The 22,705-nt window shown below is 35.6% G+C and overlaps 1 protein-coding gene across 3 annotated transcripts in view; it reads left to right on the top strand.

The window, feature by feature from the left end:
- Positions 1-22,705, top strand: part of MKLN1 (muskelin 1) — a 372,917-nt gene that overhangs the window by 209,082 nt on the left and 141,130 nt on the right. For all 3 annotated transcript variants that reach the window (XM_027075496.2, XM_053218071.1, XM_027075495.2), the window contains one exon: positions 18,701-18,770. In XM_027075496.2, the coding sequence (XP_026931297.1) occupies positions 18,701-18,770 (70 nt within the window). The remainder of the gene's footprint in view (positions 1-18,700; positions 18,771-22,705) is intronic.

Raw genomic sequence — 22,705 nt, 5'->3', positions numbered from 1 at the left:
TATCCTTACTGAGTTTCTGCCTGCTGGATCTGTCAATTATTGATAGAGGGATATTAATGTCTTCAGTCATAATAGTGGATTTGTCTATTTCTTTTTGTCATTCTGTCAGTTTTTCCCTCAAGTATTTTGACACTCATTTTTGGGTGCAGACACATTAAAGATTGTTAGTCTTCTTGGAGAATTGACACTTTTTTCATTATGTAATGCCCTCCCTTATCTGTGATACTTTTCCTTGTTCTTCAGTCTTTTGCCTGATATTAATATAGTAACTCCAGGTTTCTTTCCCAAGCATGGTATATCTTACTCTATTTCTTTACTTTTCATCTGTGTATCCTTAGATTTATGGTGGATTTCTTGTAAACAAGATATTTGAATCTTGTTTTTCTTTTTAACACTATTGACAGTCTATGTCTTACAATTGGTTTATTTAGGCCTTGTTTATTTATTTATTTAGTGCTTATTTATTTATTTTTGAGAGAGCAGGGGAGGAGCAGAGAGAAAAAAAAGAGAGAATCTTAAGCAGGCTTTGTGCTGTCAGCTCAGAGCCCAATGCAGGGCTCAATCCCATGACTGTGAGATCATTACTTGAGCCGAAATCAAGAGTCGGACACTCAACCCACTGAGCCACCCAGGTGCCCCTAGACCATTTATATTTAATCAATTATTGGTACAGTTAGATTGATATCTACCATATTTGTGTCTGTTTTATACTTATTGCACGTGTTTGGTTTTCTTAATTTCTCCTGTTTTTCTGCTTTCTCTGATTTGAAATGAATATTCAGTGTGATTTCATCTTCTCTGAGCTTGTCAGTTATACTTTTAAATATGTTTTTAGTGGTTGTCCCAGAATTTGCAATACACATTTGCAACTAATTAAGTCTAGCTTTAAATGTCAGTATACTGTTTCACAGGTAGTTTAGGTATTTTATAACAGTATTTTCAGTTCCTCCCTCTCATCCCTTATAACATTGTTCTCATTAATTTTTTTTCCATATGCTAAATCACCCAAATGCATTGTTGTCATTATTACTTCGAACAGCTTATTAGCTCAGTTAAGAATAAAAAGTAGAACTTTTTACTTTATCTTCATTTAATCATTCTCGGGCCCTCTTTATTTATATCTATGATTCTGATCTGTATCATTTTACTTCAGAGAACTTCTTTTCACTTTTATGCAAGGCAGATCTACTGGTGACAGATTTCCTCAGATTTTGTTTTAGAAAGTGTTAATTTTTCCCTCACTTGTAAAGGACAGTTTTTCTGGATATAGAATTTTGGGTTGGTGGTTTTAATCTTTCAGTGCTTAGAAGCATTTCATTCTACTCTTTTCTTGATTGTATGGTTTTTGGTGAGAAGTTCAAAGTAATTATCCTTGTTCTTGGATAGATAAGGAGTTTTTCCCACTGCCTTCATTCGAGAGGATTTTTTCTTTTTCTTTGTTTTATGGCAGTTTGAATGCATGTAGTTTTTTGGGTTTTGTTTGTTTTTCTCTTTTTTTCTTTTTTCCCTTTTTTTCTTTCTTTTTTGCTTCTGTTTTTTTTTTTGTTTGTTTGTTTTTGGTTTTTTTGTATGTATCTGCTTGGTTTTCTCTGAGCTTCATGGATACGTGGTTTGGTGTTTGTCATTAACTTTGGAAAATTTCCAGTCATAATTACTTGAGATATTTTTTCTTTACTGTCTTTCTTCTTCCACTATTGCATTTAAACATATATGTTATAGCTTTTGTAATTTTCTCACAGTTTGATATTCTTTTCCTTTAAAAAATTTCTTGCTCTTTCAGTTGGGAACTTTTTGCTGACCGTATCTTCAAGCTCACTGATTCTTTTCTTGGTACATTAACCATCTATCTTGCTTATGTTGTCTGCTTTTTTAAAAGAAGTTTGTTTAAAAAAAATTTTTTTTTAACATTTATTTATTTTTGAGACAGAGAGAGGGAGAGCATGAACAGGGGAGGGTCAGAGGAAGAGGGAGACACAGAATCCGAAACAGGCTCCAAGCTGTGAGCTGTCAGCACAGAGTCCGACGCAGGGCTCGAACCCACAGACCGCGAGATCATGACCTGAGCCGAAGTCGGACGCTTAACGGACTGAGCCACCCAGGCATCCCAGAAGTTTGTTTTTTAATGTTTATTTTTGGGAAAGAATGAGAGTGTGAGTGGGGGAGGGGCAGAGAGAGAGGGAGACAGAGAATCCAAAGCAGGCTCTGCACTATTAATGCAAAGCCCAACATGGGCCTCCAACTCAGGAACTGTGAGATCATGACCTGAACGGAAGTTGGACACTCAACCTATTGAGCCACCCAGGTGCCCCTACTTTTTCCATTAATGCCCTTAAGGTATTCATTGTAGCTCATTTATTTATTTTTAATCATAGTTCTTTTAAGTTCCCTTTTCAGTAATTCCAAACTCTGTGTCATGTTTGAATCTGATTCTGGTGCTTACTTTGTCTCTTAAGACTGTTTTTTTTCTTGCCTTTCTGCATTGCATACTTTTGAGTTTTTTGTTGGCAGCCAGCTAGGATGTATTGGGTAATGGGAACTGAGGTAATTAGGCTTTTTAGTTTGAGGTTTTGTATTCTTCAGGTTAGAAGTTGGGCTATTTTATGTTTAATGTAACCTTAGGTGCCAGAAGCATCATTTTCTTTTACTGTCCTTGTCCTCCCCTCCCCCCTTTTTTGTTGTTTTGTTTCATTTTTTGAGTGCTCTAAGAAAAATAGGATTGTGCCCTGTAGCTCTTTCACTTGTAATATACTGCTGTTATACATTACTTCTGTTGTGGTGGTTAGCTGTGAGGTTAGGGAAGAATTTTCTAATCTTATTATATCTCACTTTAATAATAGACTTTTAACTTATTTAACTGGGACTAAATCCCTGGACTGTTATTTCCAAAATGTTATTTATTTAGCCTCGTGCCCTCCCCCCCCCACCCCCATCCCTTATGTGAGAAAGGAAGGCTTTACAGGGCTAGGGTTGTCTAACTGCTCTTCCCCATGTCAGGTAAGGCTATGGTAATGTAGTTGCCTTTAGAAGGCCGGCTTTCATTATGAAGAATGGAGAGTATTTAAAGAATTGGAGTATTTAAAAAATAGTTGCTTTTTTCTACCTTGTTCCAGGCGGGGTTATTTTGTCTTCTTTTACTGGAAGTAAAAACTGCAAAAGTGTGGGGATCCCTAAGACTGCCTCCACGAGTTTCTGACGCTCAAGGTAGTCCATATTCAGTCTCCCAAGATTTGTCAAAATAACATTTTTATTATTCTTGTTAATTACTGTCTCCAGTGGCTTTTGCTCTGGGTAAAGTGATCTCAGCTGTGATTCTGTCTTTACCTATCTGTCCAGATTACAGGGTCATGGTTTCCTCAGTAACCTCAGCGCTTTGAAGGACCTAAGAAACATCTTTGATTTTTAGTTCAGCTTTTGTGTTGTCTAGATGTGAATGATAGACAACTTTTACTAGCTCTTACATTTTGGAGCCGAATCTGGAAATCCCTTTGCTTTCCCTATTAAAATTACATTGGCTAATACCTTCATTATAAGGTTAATAGTAGTGGTGATAATGGGCATCTTTGTCCTTGATTTTGGCAGAAGTACTTCTAGTGTTTAACTGTTGTTTAAGGTACTGGCTTTGGTTATATGTTTTATATGTATATAAAATCAAGTTAAAGATGGAGCCATCATTTTTTAAGTTTGAGTGCTTTTGTCATAATTGAGTGTTGAACTTGTCAAGTGCTTTTTAGAGGCATCTATTGAAATGACAGAATAATCTTTCTCTATAGATCTCTTATTATGACATTGTATCAATGGAGGACCTAAGAATGAAACACACTTGCAGTTTTGGAATAACGTACTAGGTTTAGATTTTTAATGCTGTAGTTTTTTATTTTCTATCACTTTTTATAGGATTTTCGTAAGAGATTTTTTGAATGGATATAACTGAAGTTGATTGTAATTTTCTGTGTGTTTCTGTTAGTATTCTTTTTTTTTTTTTTGAGTTAATAGTCTTTATCAGATTTGATATCAGTGTTTATACTAACTTCTTTAAAACATGCTTTTATCTTTTTACTGTTTTCTTCAATAGTTTTGGTTATATTGGGTCTATCCTTTTTAAATGTTTTGATAGATTTCCTTACTGGAACCATCTCTACTTGATGTTGTTTGATGGTTGAATTCTGGCAACTCTTTCTTATATGGAAATTCTCTTTTAACTTTCTATGTCTACTGGAGTCAGGAGGCACATTTTCCCCCCATTGAGAGTTATACATTTCATCTGAGTTTTCAAATTTGTCTCCATAGACTTGCGGGAAGTAGCCATGTAACTTTTAAAAGAGTCTCTGCTTACCTGCCCTTTTTCTTTTCTTTTCTTTTCTTTTTTTAAAGATTTTGTTTCTAAGTAATTTCTGCACCTAATGCAGAGCTCAAACCCACAACCCAGAGATCAAGAGTCACATGCTCCATGGACTGAGCCAGCCAGGTGCCCCAGCAACTTTATTTTTAATATTTGTATTTTGCTATCTGTTCCTTTTTCACTTTAATTTTTTTATATATTTAATTACTAATTTATATTGACATAGTTACTAAATTTTGTGATTGTGTGTTACCACATGTTCTGTACCCATTTGCCTGTTGATGGACATTTGAGCTGCTTCCATAATTTGGCTATTGTAAATAATGCTTCAGTAAACATAGGAGTTGCAGGTATCCCTTTGAATTAGTGTTTTCATAATCTTATGGTGAATACCCAGCAGTGTGATTACTGGATTGTAGGGTAGGTCTGTTTTGAATTTTTTGAGGAACCTCCTTCCACAGTGGCTGCATCAGTTTGCATTTCTACCAACAGTGCACAAGGGTCTCTATTTCTCCATTTCTTTGCCAGCAATTATTGTTTCTTTTCTTTTGAAAAAATTTTAAGTTTATTTATTTATTGAGAGAGAGAGAGAGAGAGATACAGAGAGTGAGTGGGGGAGGGGCAGAGAGATGGGGAGAGAGAATCCCAAGCAAGCTCTGCACTGTCAGCACAGAGCCCAGTGTGGGGCTTGAACTCATGAACCATGAGACCATGACCTGAGCTGAAACCAAGAGTTGGATGCTTAATGGACTGAGCCACCCAGGTGCCCCAACACTTGTTGTTTCTTGTGTTTTTGATTTTAGCCATTCTGACAGGTGTGAGGTGATATCTCATTGTAGTTTTGATTTGCATTTCCCTGATGATGAGTGATTTTTGAGCATCTTTTCATATGTCTGTTGGCCATCTGGATGTCTTTGAAGAAATGTCTATTCATGTCTTCTGCCCATTTAAATTGGATTATTTGTTTTTTGGATGTTGGGTTGTATCCGTTCTTTCTATATTTTGGATACTAACCTTTCATTGGTTATGTCATTTGCAAATATCTTCTCATATTCAGTAGGTTGTCTTTTAGTTTTGTTGGATGTTTCCTTTGCTGTACAGAAGATTTTTATTTTGCTGTAGTCCTAATACTTTATTTTTGCTTTTCTTTCCCTTGGCCCAGGATAGATATACCTAGATAGATATTGCTATGGCCAATGTCAGAGAAATTACTGCCTGTGCTTTCTTCAAGACATTTAGGTCTTTCATCCATTTTGAGTTTATTTTTGTGCATGATTGTAAGAAAGTCTTTTGCATGTAGCTGTACATTCTTTTGCATGTAGCTGTCCAGTTTTTCCAGCACCATTTGTTGAAGAGACTTTTTTCGTATTGCATATTCTTGCCTCTGTGTTGAAGATTAACTGACCATATAATCATGAGTTTGTTCCTGGGATTTCTATTCTCTTGATCTGTGTGTCTATTTTTGTGCCACTACCATACTGTTTTGATTACTATAGCTTTGTAGTATAGCTTGGAATCTGGAATTGTGATACCTCCAGCTTTATTTTACTACTTTAAGATTGTTTTTGCTATTTGGAGTCTTTTGTGGTTCCAGACAAATTTTCAGATTATGTGTACTAGTTCTGTGAAAATATTGTTGGTATTTTGATACGGATTGCATTAAATCTGTAGATTGCTACGGACAGTATGGACATTTAACGATATTCTTGCAATTCATGAGCAGGGAATATTTTTGCATTTGGGTTGTCTTCAATTTCTTTGATCAGTGTTTTATAGTTTTCAGAATACAGTTGTTTCATTTCCTTGGTTAAGTTTATTCTTAGATATTTCCACCTGTATTTTCGGTGCAGTTGTAAATGAATTGTTTTCTTAATTTCTCTTTCTGCTGCTTTACTATTAGCGTATAGAAATGCAATGGATTTCTGTAAATTGATTTTGTGTCCTGCAACCTCATTATCAGTTCTAGTAGTGTTTTGGTGGAATCTTTTCTATATAGAGTATCATGTCATCTGTAAATAGGGAAAGTTTTACTTTTTCCTCATCAGTTTCCTTCCTTTTATTCCTTTCTCTTGTCTGATTGCTGTGGCTAGGACTTCCATTACTATGTTGAATATAAGTAGTGAGAGTGGGGATCCTTGTCTTGTTCCTCATCTTGGGAAAACTCTCAGTTTTTCCCCACTGAGTATGACGCTGGCTGTGGATTTTTCATATATGGTCTTTATTATGTGGAGGTATGTTGCCTTTACACCTACTTTGTTGAGGGTTTTTATCATAAATGGTTGTTGTACCTTGTTACATGCTTTTTCTGTGTCTTGAAATGATCATATAGTTTTTATCCTTTTTTTATTGATGTGATATATCACATTGATTGATTTATGAACAATGAACCACCCTTGTATCCTGGGAATAAATCCCACTCAAACATGGTGAATGATTTTTTTTTAATGTATTGTTAGGTTCAGTTTGCTAATATATTGTTGAGGATTTTTGCATCTATGTTTATCAGAGGTATTGGCCTGTAGTTCTCTTTTTTTGTGGTGTCTTTTTTTTTTTTTAATTTTTTTAACATTTTATTTTATTTTTTGAGAGAGAGAGAGAGAGCGAGCGAGCACAAACAGGGGAAGAACAGAGAGAGAGGGAGGCACAGAATCCGAAGCAGGCTCCAGGCTCTGAGCTGTCAGCACAGAGCCTGACTCAGGGCTCAAGCCCACAAACGCGAGATTGAGACCTGAGCCAAAGTCAGATGCTCAACTGACTGAGCCACCCAGGCACCCCTGTGGTGTCTGTCTGGTTTTGATAACAGGGTAATGCAGGCCTCATAGAATGAATTTGGAAGTTTTCTTTCCTCTTCTATCTTTTAGAGTAGTTTGAGAAGAATAGGTATTAACTCTTCTTAAAATGTTTGGTAGAATTCATTTGTGAAGTCATCTGGTCCTGGACTTTTGTTTGTTGGTAGTTTGTTGATTACTGATACAATTCATTGCTGGTAATGTTCAAATTTTCTATTTCTTTCTGATTCAGTTTTGGGAGGTTATATGTAGGAATTTACCCATTTCCTATAAATTGTCCAGTTTGTTGGCATAAAGTCCTTTGTATTTCTGTAGTGTCAATTGTTATTTTTCCTCTTTCATTTCTGATTTTGTTTGAGTCCTTTCTCTTTCTCTCTCATTTGTTTGTTTGTTTGGGGTGAGTCTGGCTAGAGGTTTATGAATTTTGTTGACCTTTTCAAAGAATGAGCTCCTGGTTTCATTGATCTTTTTTATTGTGTTTGTTTCTATTTTATTTCTTCTCTAATCTTTATCATTTCCTTCTTTCTACTGGTTTTGCATTTTTATTGGTGAGTCTTAATACTTCCCTGCTGTCTAGTCATAATATTGCTGACCTGTTGTAATTTTGACTTACTGCTTCATATTAAACTATAACTTTTTAAATATAAATTTTTAAAATTTGTGTTAGGTTGATAGGGAAAATTCTGGTATAAGATGGCCGACAGGACTGGTAGGGGAATTTCAGTCCCTGCCTGAAGACTCCCCTTCCGGGTTCTTCTTCCCACCCTGCTCGCCCTGGCGCCAAATTACTACTAATGAGGAATGGAGAAGTACCAGACTATAAATTGTCCCCTCTGTTGATGCTCTGGGCTCAGACCTCTGGAGATTGATCTCCTCTGAGCCCACCAGTGTAAAATAAACCTCCTGCCTTCAAAGATCTCTGAGTGCCGCCGGGTTCTTCTGCCGGGTGATCCAGACCAGTTTCTGTAACAAGGTTGTGTTGAAGTAATAATTAGTGACATTTATCTTTTTGGTGGCTGCGTATTTCTCGTGTGTTTTTATTATCTGTTAGAGTAATATTTGTTTCACGTTTAATATTTTCCCTAAAATATCTTATTGTAGGCTTTTTAATTTTTAGCGTTTAAGTAAGTTTGGTTTTCCATTAGTTTTAGAAGAACTTCTGTAGGGAGAAGAGATGTGGTTTTTGAGCTTTGTGAAGTATTTTAAAAATTGGCGTTTGACCCCCACGTCAGGCTCTGTGCTGACAGCTCAGAGCCTGGAGCCTATTTCAGATTTTGTGTCTCCCTCTCTCTCTGCCCCTTCCCTGCTCGGTGTTCTCTCTTTCTCTCTCTCTCTCAAAAATAAAAAACATTAAAAAAATTTTTGGACTTTTGAGATGTACTGAGGTTTTTTTTTTTTTTTTTTTACCTTTATAACTATGTTTTTCTGGGTATTTTGCTTTCTGAAGAGTCACCTTTAAATGTATTTTGCTTTTGTGCTTTTTTAAGTCTGTGTGACTTAGATCTCTGCCCACGTAGAATATGACTCTGATCTCTCCTGGAGTCGACATTCTTTATTCTTTGCTTAATTTATTTTCTGTTCCTCACAGTTTCTTTTCACAGAGTGAGTCTCTGTTCTTCTAAAAGTAAGAGCATGTTTGTGGGATAGTTCTGAAATCCTCTTAGGGTCTAGAATCACCATTTTTTTTTTTTTTAATGTTCTCAGCCCCCTTAGAGATTTCCTACCTTCTTTGCATTTACCTCATCTTAGTGCCTGTGAGAACATTATCTGACTTTATTCAGTTCTCAAATTTCCCTCGCCAGATTATTTCCTATTGCTAGAATTTTAAACTTGTTAATTGCTTTGTAAAGAATTGATTTTACTTTCATTTTTGGGTGGCTCCTTTAAATTAGAATAGTTAGCATTTTTTCAGAGGGTTTAAATGAACTCCCCTGCTGTATCTCAATTCCTTGTTTGTTTTTAAAAAAAAAAATATTTTTTTTTTAATGTTTATTTATTTTGAGAGCAAGAGAGAGGGAGGGAGGGAGACTTCCTCTGGGTGAGAGTAGGGGAGGGGCAGAGATAGAGGGGAGAGAATCCCAAGCAGGCTCTGCATTGACAGCTTAGAGCCCAGAGCCTGACTCGGGCCTCGAACTCACAAACCAGGCTCCAACTCACAAACGGTGAGATCATTACCTGAGCTGAAAACAAAAGCACTTAACAGACTGAACCACCCAGGCACCCCATTGTTTCTTTTATAACACTTTTTATAGTCTATAATTATCTTGTTCACAACTCTACTTGTTTTCTATTGCTTCTCATTTGAACATTAGTATCACAAGTGGGAATCCTGTCTGCACCTGGGTGGCTCAGTTGATTAAGCATCTGACTGTTGGTTTTGGCTCAGGTTATGATCTCATGACTTGTGAGTTTGAGCCCCACATTGGGCTCTGTGATGACAGTGCAGAGCCTGCTTGGGATTCTCTCTCTCCCTCTCCGTCTGCTCCTCCCTTGCTTGTTCCTGTGCTCTCTCTCAAATAAATAAAGTTGAAAATAATTTTTAGAAACAAGTGGGGATCCTGTCTTATATACCACTATATTCCTGGAGCCCAACGCAACGTCTGGCATATAGGACTCAGTAAATATTTGTTGAATTAAGTAACTTCAGCTTATAATAGGTCCCCTCCCTACCATGCTTCTGTGGGAAGTATTTGGAAAGGAGTCTAAACCTCTGTGATATGTACAAGTATAAGTAATTTTTGGAGAAGCTATTATTTTTATAGTATACTCTTTAACTTTCATGTGGATATTCAAAATTGATTTGAGTTGATTTCTGTTTTTAAAATTTGAATTACTTTTTATTGTGTAATTTTTTTCTAAGTTTTATGTTATTTCCATTTACTGTTTATTAAAAGATAGATATAATAGGGCTCCTGGGTGGCTCAGTCGGTTAAGCACCCAACTTCTGCTCAGGTCACGATCTTGCTGTTTGTGAGTTTGAGCCCTGCATAGGGCTCTGTGCTGAGCCTGGAGCCTGCTCCAGACAGATTCTGTCTCCCTCTCTCTCTGCTCCTACCTTACTTGCTTTCTCTCTGTCTCTCTCTCAAAAATAAATAAACATTAAAAAAAATTTTTTTAAATACATAATAACATGATTAAAAAAAAATACACGGGTACCTTTTTGGCCACAGGTACCCATTCTTGTACTGTTATGCTGGTACCCCAGCAGTGTTCACACATAATGGAAACTAATCACTGGGTTGTCTGTTGTTATTGACTGCTATGTAGGAAGAGGATTATACGTGATACTTAGAGCAAGGATGTAAAAGGCTTTTCACAGAATTGTAGAATGTTAGCATGGCTTCGTGAGTGGTGTTTTGCAGAATTGTGCAATGCTGCCACTCTGATTAAAGCTGGAAGAAACTTAAGACCAAGGAATTCAGCCTTTCTCTTTGTACTTCAGATAAAGGAATTAAAACCCTGAGATGATGTGATGTGCTCAAGGTCACCCAACCAATTAGTGGCCACCTCTGTAATCTTTTGATTCCCAGTCAAAGTTTAAATCATCATTCAACAAAAAAAGGGCACAGGTTTTAGTATGGTGTTTTCAAGCTACTAAAAGGAAAATATTCCAGACTTGAATCCTTAAATACTCTTCTGGACTGACTTCTTCACATCAAAGTATTTGAGTATCTGAAACTCTGAATTTAAAATCGACTGGATTTACCAATAAGTATTCTGAGCATCCATTAGGAGAAAAAAAATGTTAAATGCTCCATTTTTTTTGCCCAAGTGCTGCTTTTTATATTTGAAGTATTCTTAAGAGCAGTAATTTAAAAGGTATTGCTGGGTAGGCTTATGGTTTGAGCATGTTTAATCAAAAAAAGGTTTTTAATTTGCTGATTTGAACTCAAAATGTCCAATAAATTGTCTTCTCATGATGAATTTTAATAGTTTGTTTCTGATGTTTAATTGATAGTTTATATTTAGTACATTTTAAAATATGCAAAATAGAGACATAACTTGGAAAAAGTTAACACTGTATTACATATTTCACTTGCCCATGTGTTTCACTATAAATTTTATAGTCCTTATTGAAGAATTTAATTACTCACAGCTTTGTCTTTGTATTCTGTGTCTGAAGGCTTAATGTGGCTCATTTTTATTGCCCTCAGTTTTCATTCTGCATTGGTAGGAATGAAAAATTACATTTTAATTTTAAAATGTACTTTGGAGCGCCTGGGTGGCTCCGTTGGTTAAGCATCTGCCTTTTGATTTCAGCTCAGGTCGTGATCTCACAGTTCGTGAGTTTGAGCCCTGTGTTGGCTCTGCGCTGACAGCACAGAGCCTGCTTAGGATTCTCTCTGCCTCTCTCTCTGCCCCTCCCTCTCTCCTGCTCTCTTTCTTTCTCAAAATAAATGAATAAACATTTAAACAAATAAGTAAAATTAAATTAAAATGTATGTTTTAGAAACCCTGGTGAACATGGAGAGTCGTTTTAGTCCTCAGCCCATCTTCCTTATCAGTTCCTCTTGACCAGTTTTCAGTTATTATTTGCATTTTGTATTTTAAGTGTATTTTATTTTATTTTTTGAGAGAGCTAGTGAGCGTGAGCACAAGCAGCGGGGGGTGGAGGTGGGGGGGGGGTGGCGCAGAGAGAGAGGGAGACACAGAATCCGAAGCAGGGTCCAGGCTCTGAGCTTTCAGCACACAGGCCAATGCGGGGCTGGAACTCATTAGAACCAAGAGATCATGACCTGAACCGAAGTCAGAGGCTTAATTGACCGAGCCACCCAGGAACCCCAAGTATATTTTAGAATGGCAAATACTTAACCTTACTATATTAATCATTATTATTTGAATCCTATAGTTTCTGTAGTGAATTGTGTTTTCTGTAACTTTTTTCTTTGCTTGTCATTTATTTTTTCAGACAATAGTAAAAAAAATTTTTGTTTGGTCTGCTGCAATCTTTTTTTTTTTTTTTAACGTTTATTCAGTTTTGGGAGAGAGACAGAGCGCTAAGGGGGGAGGGGCAGAGAGACAGGGAAACACAGAATCCAAAGCAGGCTCCAGGCTCTGAGCTGTCAGCACAGAGCCCGACGAGGGGCTCGAACTCAACGAACCGTGAGATCATGAGCTGAGCTGAAGTCAGACACTTAACTGACTGAGCTACCCATGCATCCCTGTCTGCTGCATTCTTATCTCACTACTGACTGGCTTCTCCTTTCTGTTCTTTTTCTGTTCCTTTATTCTTATTCTGTATATCTTTTTGCTGTTTCAATGGTTCTGTTTACTTATACTTTTTTTTTTTTTTTTGTCTTATGCTTTTTCATCATTGGTCATTTGCCAGTCTAGATTAACTGTCCTTTAGATAGTTGTTAGGGAAAGTCACAGGTATAAAACATCACTGTGTAGGATTGCTCCTTCAGTAGAGGCTGTAGATGGGGTATTTCTCCTTTTAGAAACCAGAGGTTGTAAACTGCTATTGTGATTGACATGTTTAGCATTAGAGGTTAATGTCTCTTGCTCATTCCTCAGAATTAAAAGAAGGAAAAACTATTATATTATGCCAGTAGTAGCGGTGGATTTCAAAAGGTCTTTAGGAAGTACATCAGGAAGGATAATTAAATGAACATGTTTTATAGAATGCTTTCATAAGTGCCTCTGTTACTGTTGGTGAAGGACTGATGTTAACAGCCACTGCCTTGATCTCCTTTCTAATTTGCTTTGCAGGAGAGCGGAAATGGATTGAGGAAAGGAACATTCAGGAGGGAGAATTAAAAACAATCTACAATTGACTTCAAGCTTTGGGAGATAACCTGTCACTTAAAAATTTTAAGAGCCAACAGGTCCTTATTATTTGCTTCTGCATCTCCTATGTCTTTAACAAGAAAGAAAGATTGACCTCGACTTGATTATCTGATATTACTTAGTGTAGTCAGTTTGCCAGAAATACGGAAAGTTTGTCAACATCTCAACTGTCATATTTTTACAATAATGATTTTTACTGTTTATATAAATAATGTTAAAATCCCTTAATAGTACTTATGTTCCATTTTAGGCTTATTGTATCTGTGCTTGCTTTATATAACTTGATATAAATTTAGGTCATACCATGCTTGTTAATTGAATTGTATACAAATATATAACTAACAGGTTTTTGTTAACAATGATAGAATCATAGATGCTTCTTTGTATCTTACATTGCAGAAATTTCTCCCCACTTAGCTGACATAGAACTGAAATATTCTTAAAAAATTTTTTTTAATGTTTATTTATTTTTGAGAGAGGGAGAGAGAGAGTGTGAGTGAGGGAGGGGCAGAGAGAGGGAGACACAGAATCTGAAGCAGGCTCCAGGTCAGCACAGAGCCCCAGGGGGCTTGAACCCGTGAACTGTGAGATCATGCCCTGAGCTGATGTCGGATGCTTAACCGACTGAGCCACCCAGGCACTCCTGAAATATTCTTTAATATTCTATGGTTTGTATGTTCTGTAATTTATTTTCTCTGGTATAATGTATAATGTTCCATGGTTTATATGTTCTATAATTTATTTTCTCTGATACTGTAAAAATGCTGCATTAAACAGACTCATATATACAAATCTGTATACATATGTCCTTATGTACTGATGATTTTATTTTTATGGGATAGATTCTGAAATGAGAGTGCTAAGGAAAAGAAAATGAACATTGAAAGTTTTAATAGATGCTGCATATTAACTTTCCATAAAGCCTAGGGTAATGGACATGTCTACCTTTTTCTACCTGATTTCCTGATAGTAGGGATCTAATTTAATCAATTTGATGGATGAAAAAGAATATCTTATGTTAATTTTTGTTGCTGTTTATTGGTTATTTTAATGATTTTAGTATCATTTATTCTGCTTTTCCATTGTGTTTGTCTTATTATCAATGTGAAATAATATTTTTCATATTTTAGATATAAATACCTTATTACTCCTATGAGTTGCAAACATTTTTTTCTATTGTTTGTTTCTGGGTTTTCTTTATGGTGTTTTAAAAGTTTTTTTCATAATCAAATAGTTATTTTTTTTCACACCTTCTGGTTTCTTGGCAAAAAGATCTAACACTTGGTTGCATATATTGGCCCCTAAGTACTTTTCCTAAGATTTTTGTATATGTATGTATGTATGTTAAAATTGTTAACTGACATTAATTTTGTATTAGTTAGGAGTTAACTTATTTTCTCCCATCAGTTGCATAAGCATCATTTAACTATGAACTACCATTTCCCAATGAAATAAAATACCGTCTTTATCAAATATTAAATTCTATTATACACTGGGCTCAATTTCTGGGTTTTTGTTTCTCTGAAATAAGTCTGTTTCTATACCATTCCCTACTGTTTTTAATTCTAGGGATTTGAAGTGTTTTTAAAAGCTGATAACATGACTTCCTCTCACTATTCTTTCTTAAAAGATTTCTTGGCTCTCTTTTTGCATTTATTCTTCTATGCAAGCTTTCTTGTGTTGTGTGCTCTTTGGGTAAAGCTTCTCATACCTCAGATAGCGGGTAGACCAGCAGTCTTTTTGTATGTTGTTAGTTCTCTGTGGGTTACCAGGAGACATCTCTCAGTATCTGGATATCCTCAGCTAAGAGGATTCTCAAGTTTAGTGGTAAAGGGAACCCAATCGGTTAGCTCTCCTGAAGCTCTTTGTGAGCCAGGGAGATGAGCAGATTGTCCCAGAAATGCTCATGCAGTTGATGCCTTTCTATTGGGGAGAGAGATGTCCATGGGTCTTTTGATATTCCTATGGCCAAGCTTTTGTTATGGTTCTTAAAGTTCTGATTCTGGCCTCTGTCACCTGCTGCGCACAGGCAGGAGAGGTGCTTAGTAGTTGACCCAATGTTGTGACTGGAGATTATCAGGAATATATTCAAGCCTCCATCTTTCCAAACCACCTCAGGCTAACCTCACTTTATTTCTGACTTGTATTTTATTTGTCATTTGTTTATTTTTAAAAATTTTAAAGTATTCTCTACACCCAAAGTGGGGCTCAAACTCACAATCCTGAGATCAAGAGCTGCATGCTCCACCAATGGAGCCAGCCAGTTGCCCCATTTATCATTCATTTTGACTTAGTATAAGCTTAAGTTGCAGGTAATAAGTATGATTAATATATTTTATGCTTTGATGGTTCTATTTTAATTTTTCTTTGTAGTGCTACTTATTTATCTGTTCATATCATTATCAAATATTTATTAAGCACTTTGTATGTAGCAGCATTTAGCCTTGGAGTGAGGCATATGAGGGTGAATACACCTAGTCCCTATCTTCTCAGCAGCATTTTATGTAGTTTTTCACTTCTTTACTTAAAATATTTTCATTTGGCATCCACACTTTTCTGAGTTTCTGTTTTCTTCACCTTTGTCCCTTTTTAGTTTCCTTTGCTTGACCTTTCTCATCTAGACCCCCAAAATGATGGACCTCCATAGCTTAATGAGTCCTTTGGCTTCTCTAGCTCCATTTCAGGCCTTAGGTCATCCCATTCAGTATCATGGCTTTAAATATTTTAGCTATGATGTACTGATGTCCCTAAAGATACATGTATTTTCCCCTGAGTTTTAGCCTCAGATACCCAACTGCTGAATCTCCAAAACACTATTTAATAGGCATTTCAAAATTCACAAGACCACAACATATTGCAACTGTTTGGCCTCTTTGACTTTGCATTAAGTGGTCCATCTGCTCATCTTTCAGTTATGACTGGTTAAACTCCCTCATGTCGTTCATTAACATGAATGATTTTTTTGTGGTCCCATTTTATTATAGTTCTATGTTCAATTTTCTTGCATGCTTTATAACATTCATGTCAGTGATTTTTTTTTAATCCTGGTTTTTTAGCTTTAGCTTTTAACTGCAATACAATTTTTTTGTGTAGGGTTATCTTCATTTTGTGTTTTATCATTCATTCTTTTTTAAAAAAACTTTTTTTATTATGAAAGTACTGTGTGTTAATTTTAGAAAGCTTGAATAGTACAGAAAACAGGAAAAGTCCATGTAATCTCATCACTGAAAGTGACACTGACAATTTAGTATATGTTCTTTAACTTATCTCTCCATGTATGAATATTATTACTTAAAATACTTGATTTGTCATATATATATATATATATATATATATATATATATATATATATACACACATACACACACACACACTATAAACTACTTTTTCTCTTCACTTACTGTGTAGTGAACATTTTCCAGTGACATTAAAGTTAGCCTGTAGATCATGAGTACATGGTATTCTGTAACACAGTTATGTCATAATTTGTCTAATTAATTCCTTATTGTTACATGATTAGGTTGCTTACAGTTTGCTATTATAAACTGTGCTGTGATGAATGTGGATGATTTATATCCCCTGGATTATTTTTTTGGTTAAGTTCCAAGAAGTAGAATAATTCTCAAGCTGTGGAGTATAATAATTAAGAGCATTGACTTTGGAGTCAGATGGCCTTGGGTTCAAATCCTTACTTAGGTGTTTGTATATTTAGGCAAATTAGTTTATCTCTCTGAGTTTCCTAATCTGTACATTGAAGATAAATAAGTATTTATGTTTATGTTTATACTTACTACTTTTGAAGCACCTGGCTGGCTCAGTTGGAAGAGCATGTGACTCTTGATCTTGGGGTCATGGGTTCGAACCCTGCATTGGCTGTAGAGATTACTAAGAAAAAATAAATAAACTGTCATTACTGTTAGTTATCATGTCTCTTTACTTGCCTCTGGTCTGTGACAAGTTTTCATTCTTTCCTTGTTTTTCATTATATTTAGGGTTTTGAGGAGTATTAGTCATATATTTTGTTGAATGTTCTTCGATTTGAGTTTGTTGGATGATTAGAGTGGGATTATATTAGTATGGACTCATGGATATTTATTATATTCTTTGGTTATAATCCAGTACTACACTATTTATTTTGTTATTTAAATTATTTCAGCTTTGGCCATTCATTCTTTCATTCTTTTATTTTGGTTTCTCTGTGTCTTTTTGATATGTCTCCATCCTTTATTTTTTAATTTTTTTGAATGCTACAGGATGCTCCAGGTTTATCTTTTGAACCCTGTTCCAATCCTAGAACCAGCCATTTCCCCTAGAATCTCTATTTTCTTTTATTGGGGTATATTATGTAGAAACCAAGCTCTGGGTGCTGTGAGTGCTCATTGCTACTGGGGTGTCACTAATTCTAGTCCCTTTTAATAAAAAGAGTTAGGAAAAACTGTGGTGTGTGTGCATACATGCACATATATATCTATAATTACTTTTATATTTATCTGTGTCCATATTAAACTAAACATGAGTTCACAGTGATTGATGTCTCTGGCTCTGATCCAGTACCTCAGGGTTCATTCTAACCATCCTCCCTTTGCTTTTCTGTAACTTTCCACTCCAAAGTGAGAAGCTTGGCTCCCACTATCTGCCATCCATTTACTTATTTATTCAACCCCAGTATACATTACATGTAAACTATTTCAGAATTAACCCATATATCTTAGAAAACAACTTTATAAAATAAAGTACAGTTTTTATATATGGTTCCATTTGTCTTTAGCCTTATAGTTTCAGGTGAAGGCACCATCTTCTAAAGTTACTTACATCAGTTCCTTTTTTTCACCCAGAGTTCTGATTCAGATGCTGTACTTTAAAGACTTCTTAATCTTGGGGTGCCTGGGTGGCGCAGTCGGTTAAGCATCCGACTTCAGCCAGGTCACGATCTCGCGGTCCGTGAGTTTGAGCCCCGCGTCGGGCTCTGGGCTGATGGCTCAGAGCCTGGAGCCTGCTTCCGATTCTGTGTCTCCCTCTCTCTTTGCCCCTCCCCCGTTCATGCTCTGTCTCTCTCTGTCCCAAAAAATAAATAAACGTTGAAAAAAAAAATTAAAAAAAAAAGACTTCTTAATCTAAAGATTGATTGTATGTATATACATATGCATATATGATGTTAATATATGTATTATATATATAACATATAACAATATAATTGTGTAATATAGTGATATATATGATGTGTATATATGGTAATTTATTATTCTTAGGTATTTTGTTTTTTCACCTTAAATGTATGTACTGTTCACTTTGTCACTTGGTATGAAGCAGAAGTATATTTTTTCTTGCTTTTTTCTCCATTGTTTGAAATGCTACCTTTATCATATTTTCAAAATCTTATATATACTAGAGCTTTTCTGTTCCTTATTTTTTATTTTCTCTTTCTGTTCAAGCTCCAAACATTATATACCTATGGTAATTTCAGCATCTGGTAGATTATTCCTCTTTTTGCATATTCATATTCAACTTGTAATTTTATTTTATTTTTTTAAGTTTTAGTTATTTTGAGAGAGAGAGAGAGAGTGTGAGCAGAGAGGGGCAGAGAGAGAGGGAGAGAGAGTGAATCCCAAGCAGGCTCTGTCCTATCAGTTCAGAGAGCCTGACACAGGGCTCAAACTCATAAACTATGAGATCATGACCTGAGCCAAAATCAAGATTCGGACACTTAACTGACTGAGCCACCCACGCATCCCCCATATTCACTTATAATTTTAATTATTTGCTATAATTTTCTTTATTTCAGGAACATTTTAGTGGATAAACCAAATGACCAATCTTCACGGTGGTCCTCAGAGAGCAACTATCCTCCCCAGGTAAGATGAAGTTCCTGATACCATTTAGAAGTCAAAATTTAAATAGGCATTTAATTGACAGCAATTATCTGGAATCCATTAATAATTTATTCAGTCTTTGAAAATGTGAGGTAGATTTTTATTTTGTTTTTTGGTTTTTTTAGTTTTGAAAGAATGTTTATTTAATAGACAAATGCAGTGTGGAATTTGATGAAACATAGGCTTACTTGTGTCTCCTGGAGCATTTAAAATCTAATATGTATTTTTTCCAGATAACTAATGATGCAAAATTAAGTTTCTTGATACCTTTTGAGGAAAATGTTAATGAAAAGAACTGGCTTAGGTGCTGTTACTATTTTGAGCAGTAACTGATCTCAGTGCTGATCTAAGAAGATGTTGTGACTTCTATTGTATTCAAACTCAAGTCGGTCTGTAAATGTTTAAGGAAATGTTAGTAAGTTGGACTTGGACTCAATGACTGCCTTTTAGGGAAAATAAACTTAATATAGTTTGTTATTTTACTAAAGTGGTATATTTAGATGATATCAAGACCATGAACTAAATTCTTTCCTTGAAAAGTGCTGTCTGAGGTCATATGAATTTAAAAAGTCATTCTTTCGGTTATATTCTTTAAGCATTAACATATAATATGTCCATATCCTGGAGGAAATTAATGCTCTGATAGGAAAGCAGATGGGTAAGTAAATTCCAGTGTAATTTCTAGTGTAATTTTTGGAAACCTAATGTTTATACTTATTTTTCCTTTTATATATATTTTTAACTGCATATCTTTTGGATCACCTGGTACTTAAATGTTTAATTGCAAAATACACATCCAAAGAATATATATTCATAGTTTTTATATATAGTATAAAGAATAATAAAACAAGTATCTATTTATCAACTGTCTTTACAAAACAACCACAACCTGTTGAAGCTTCTTGTGAGTCCTGTCTTATATTTCTCTCCAACTCCTAGTAACTGTTATTTCATGTTAAGCATTTTCTCACAGGATCATACATGTGTATGTTTATACATATCCTATATTGGGGCGCTTGGGTGGCTCAATCAGCTAAGTGTCTGACTCTTGATTTCGGGTCAGGTCATGATCTCACAATCATAAGATGGAGCCCTGCTTTGCGCGCTGCACTAGGCATGGAGCCTGCTGAAGATTCTCTTTCTCCCTCTCCCTCGGCCCCTTCCCAGCTTGTATGCACACACACATGCTCTCTCAAAAAACAAACAAAAAACAACATATAAATGTCCTTTTATCTGACTTTGATTTTTTATAAATATAAATTGAATCGTTATAAATATTGATCTGCTTTTCTTTTGCTTTGTTATGTATTTATATATTTATTAATGTTGCTGAGTATAATTGTAGTTTCTTAATTTTAACTACTGTGTAGTATTCCAGTGCAGTATAAATATGCCAAAATGTATTTATCCATCTTGCAATTGATAGGCTTTTCAGTTTTTTATAGTTGTTTGCTATTATGAATAGGCTGCTTATGAACATTTTTGTATGTTGTCTCCTGGTACACATGTATAAGATTTTCTTTATGGTGTGTACCTTGGAGCACAATTGATGGATCATATGTTCAAAAAGGCTGTATAATTTATATTCTCGCTGACAGTATATGAAAGATGCTGTAGGGGCGCCTGGGTGGCTCAGTCGGTTAAGCGTCCGACTTCAGCTCAGGTCACGATCTCACAGTCTGTGAGTTCGAGCCCTGCGTCGGGCTCTGTGCTGACAGCTCAGAGTCTGGAGCCTGCTTCAGATTCTTTGTCTCCCTCTCTCTCTGCCCCTTCCCCACTCATTCTCTGTCTCTCTCTGTCTCAAAAATAAATAAAAAAACATTAAAAAAATTTAAAAAAAATGCTGTACATTGCAGTCTCCATATCACTTCTATATGGCTGATTTTTAGATTTTGCCAGTCTGTTAGATCTTTCATTATAACTCACTGTGGCTTTAATTTGCATTTTCCTGTTTACATTCAGACCTTCTTGCATTTGTTTGTGGGGTTATATTGTATGTTATTGGTACACACCCCCTCCTGTTCACACTGAGGTTGAATACATTGTGTTTTCAATCATGTTTTTCTTATTCATCTTTTCATTTTACTTGAGCCCTCAAATTTGGTGTTTCTGTTTTTATTCAGTTGTTTTTATGTCTTACTAATGAATATAATCTTTTTCATTATTATTGAAATGGTGGTAACCTCTTTACTGTGAAATTTCTTTTATTTCTTATGGAACAGTATTTTGAAGGCAGTATTACTTAATGTCTTTTTACTTATTCATTTGCTTATTTATTCAAAAATTATTTAGTCAGCACCCATGGGGTGCCAAAGTTTATAGCAGTGAATTAACTATTGTCTTTCCTCTTAATGAGACAAGAAATACCCTGAATCAATTAATATTCAATGTGCTAAGTCTGAGAGGAGAAGTTACTTAAAGTTTTTGTGATTTAAAAGAGACTAACTTGGGATGCCTGGGTGGCTCAGTCAGTTAAGCGTCTGACTCTTGATCTCAGCTCCGGTCTTGATCTCAGGGTTGTGAGTTCAAGCCCCATGTTGGGCTCCACGCTGGATGCAGAGCCTACTTTAAAAAATAAGTAAATAAAAATAAAAGAGACTAACTTATCATGGAAATGGGTAACATGAATCTGTTTTCCCTCATTGTAATTACACATCAGATATAACTGGGGTTCCATGTAGCCAATCTCAAAGAACAGCAGTCTTGTCAGAAAAAATATAATTGAAAGTAATTTCTGATTTTACATAGTTTTGTGTGAAACTGCTATATGGGATAGAATGGATATAGTTTTAAGGTATAGATATGTAGCAAGTAGTCTTGTACTCCTAGTGGATGTGAGCTAGGTCAATAATACTAATTCCAACGCTTATTCTTTTTTTCTTTTTCTTCTTTTTCTTTTTCTTTTTTTTTTTTTTTTTTTTACTCAAACCATATTCTGAAAATTACTAAAAGGGCTGAGTTTTTAAATTTTTTTAAATGTTTATTTATTTGGGGGGGGAGGGAGGGGAAGGGGCAGGGAGAGAGGGAGACACAGAATCTGAAGCAGGCTCCAGGCTCTGAGCTGTCAGCAGAACCATAAGATCATGACTTGAGCTGAAGTCGGATGCTTAACTGACTGAGTCACCCAGGCGCCCCTAAAAGGGCTGAATTTTTAAAAGATGCACACATACATAAAGTTTATGAAAGCTGGGAACCTAAATTGATGAATTCTCAGAATAATTAAACAGAAGAAATCTCCACCTCTGGGGGACTGTGGGAAGAGTTACATTGGCACTGAGTAGAGGAGGAGAAAATGAAGAAAACCTGGATGATCCTGGATGAACCTGGTGATCCTGGATGTATAGTGCTCTTAAGGTTCTCAATAAAAGCAAGTGCAGATCCTCTCTGGAGATAGTTACCTTTCCCAAATCTTCAGGTAGTCTCCGTAGATCATTATTCAAGGAAAGTAAGCAGTACACACGCAAAGATAACCAAATGTACCAGGAAACAAGGTGCCTTTAGTAAGAACTAGGAAGAAATGATAGAGAAACCTTCAAAAACATTAGGTATAAGAAGTAAATGTACTAAAAGATACTGCAATTAAAATAACATACCGTATTTAAAGAAATAAAAGGTATTTGTAAGGAACAGGAAACTTTAAAAAGTGATATAACATATTTGAAAAACAACCAAATAAAACTTCTTCAAATGAAAAATTTAATGAGGAAAATTAATTTTGACCAACTGTCCTACTGAGGATGAAATAAGAAAAAAGATTTTTTTTTGAAGGTGCAGTGTATTGGTAACAAGGAAGTAAAGAGTGATGGGGCCAAGATGAGGAAGATACAGGAACCCAGATAGGAGACCTACTTTGGGGCCACTTTTCCACTGGGTATCTATTGACCCCTAAAGAAGTGGTTAAGATCCTGAAAAGCTGA

The sequence above is a fragment of the Acinonyx jubatus genome, chromosome A2 (assembly GCF_027475565.1).
Source record: "Acinonyx jubatus isolate Ajub_Pintada_27869175 chromosome A2, VMU_Ajub_asm_v1.0, whole genome shotgun sequence".
Taxonomy (NCBI): domain Eukaryota; kingdom Metazoa; phylum Chordata; class Mammalia; order Carnivora; family Felidae; genus Acinonyx; species Acinonyx jubatus.
This window is presented reverse-complemented; position numbering and strand designations above follow the sequence as displayed.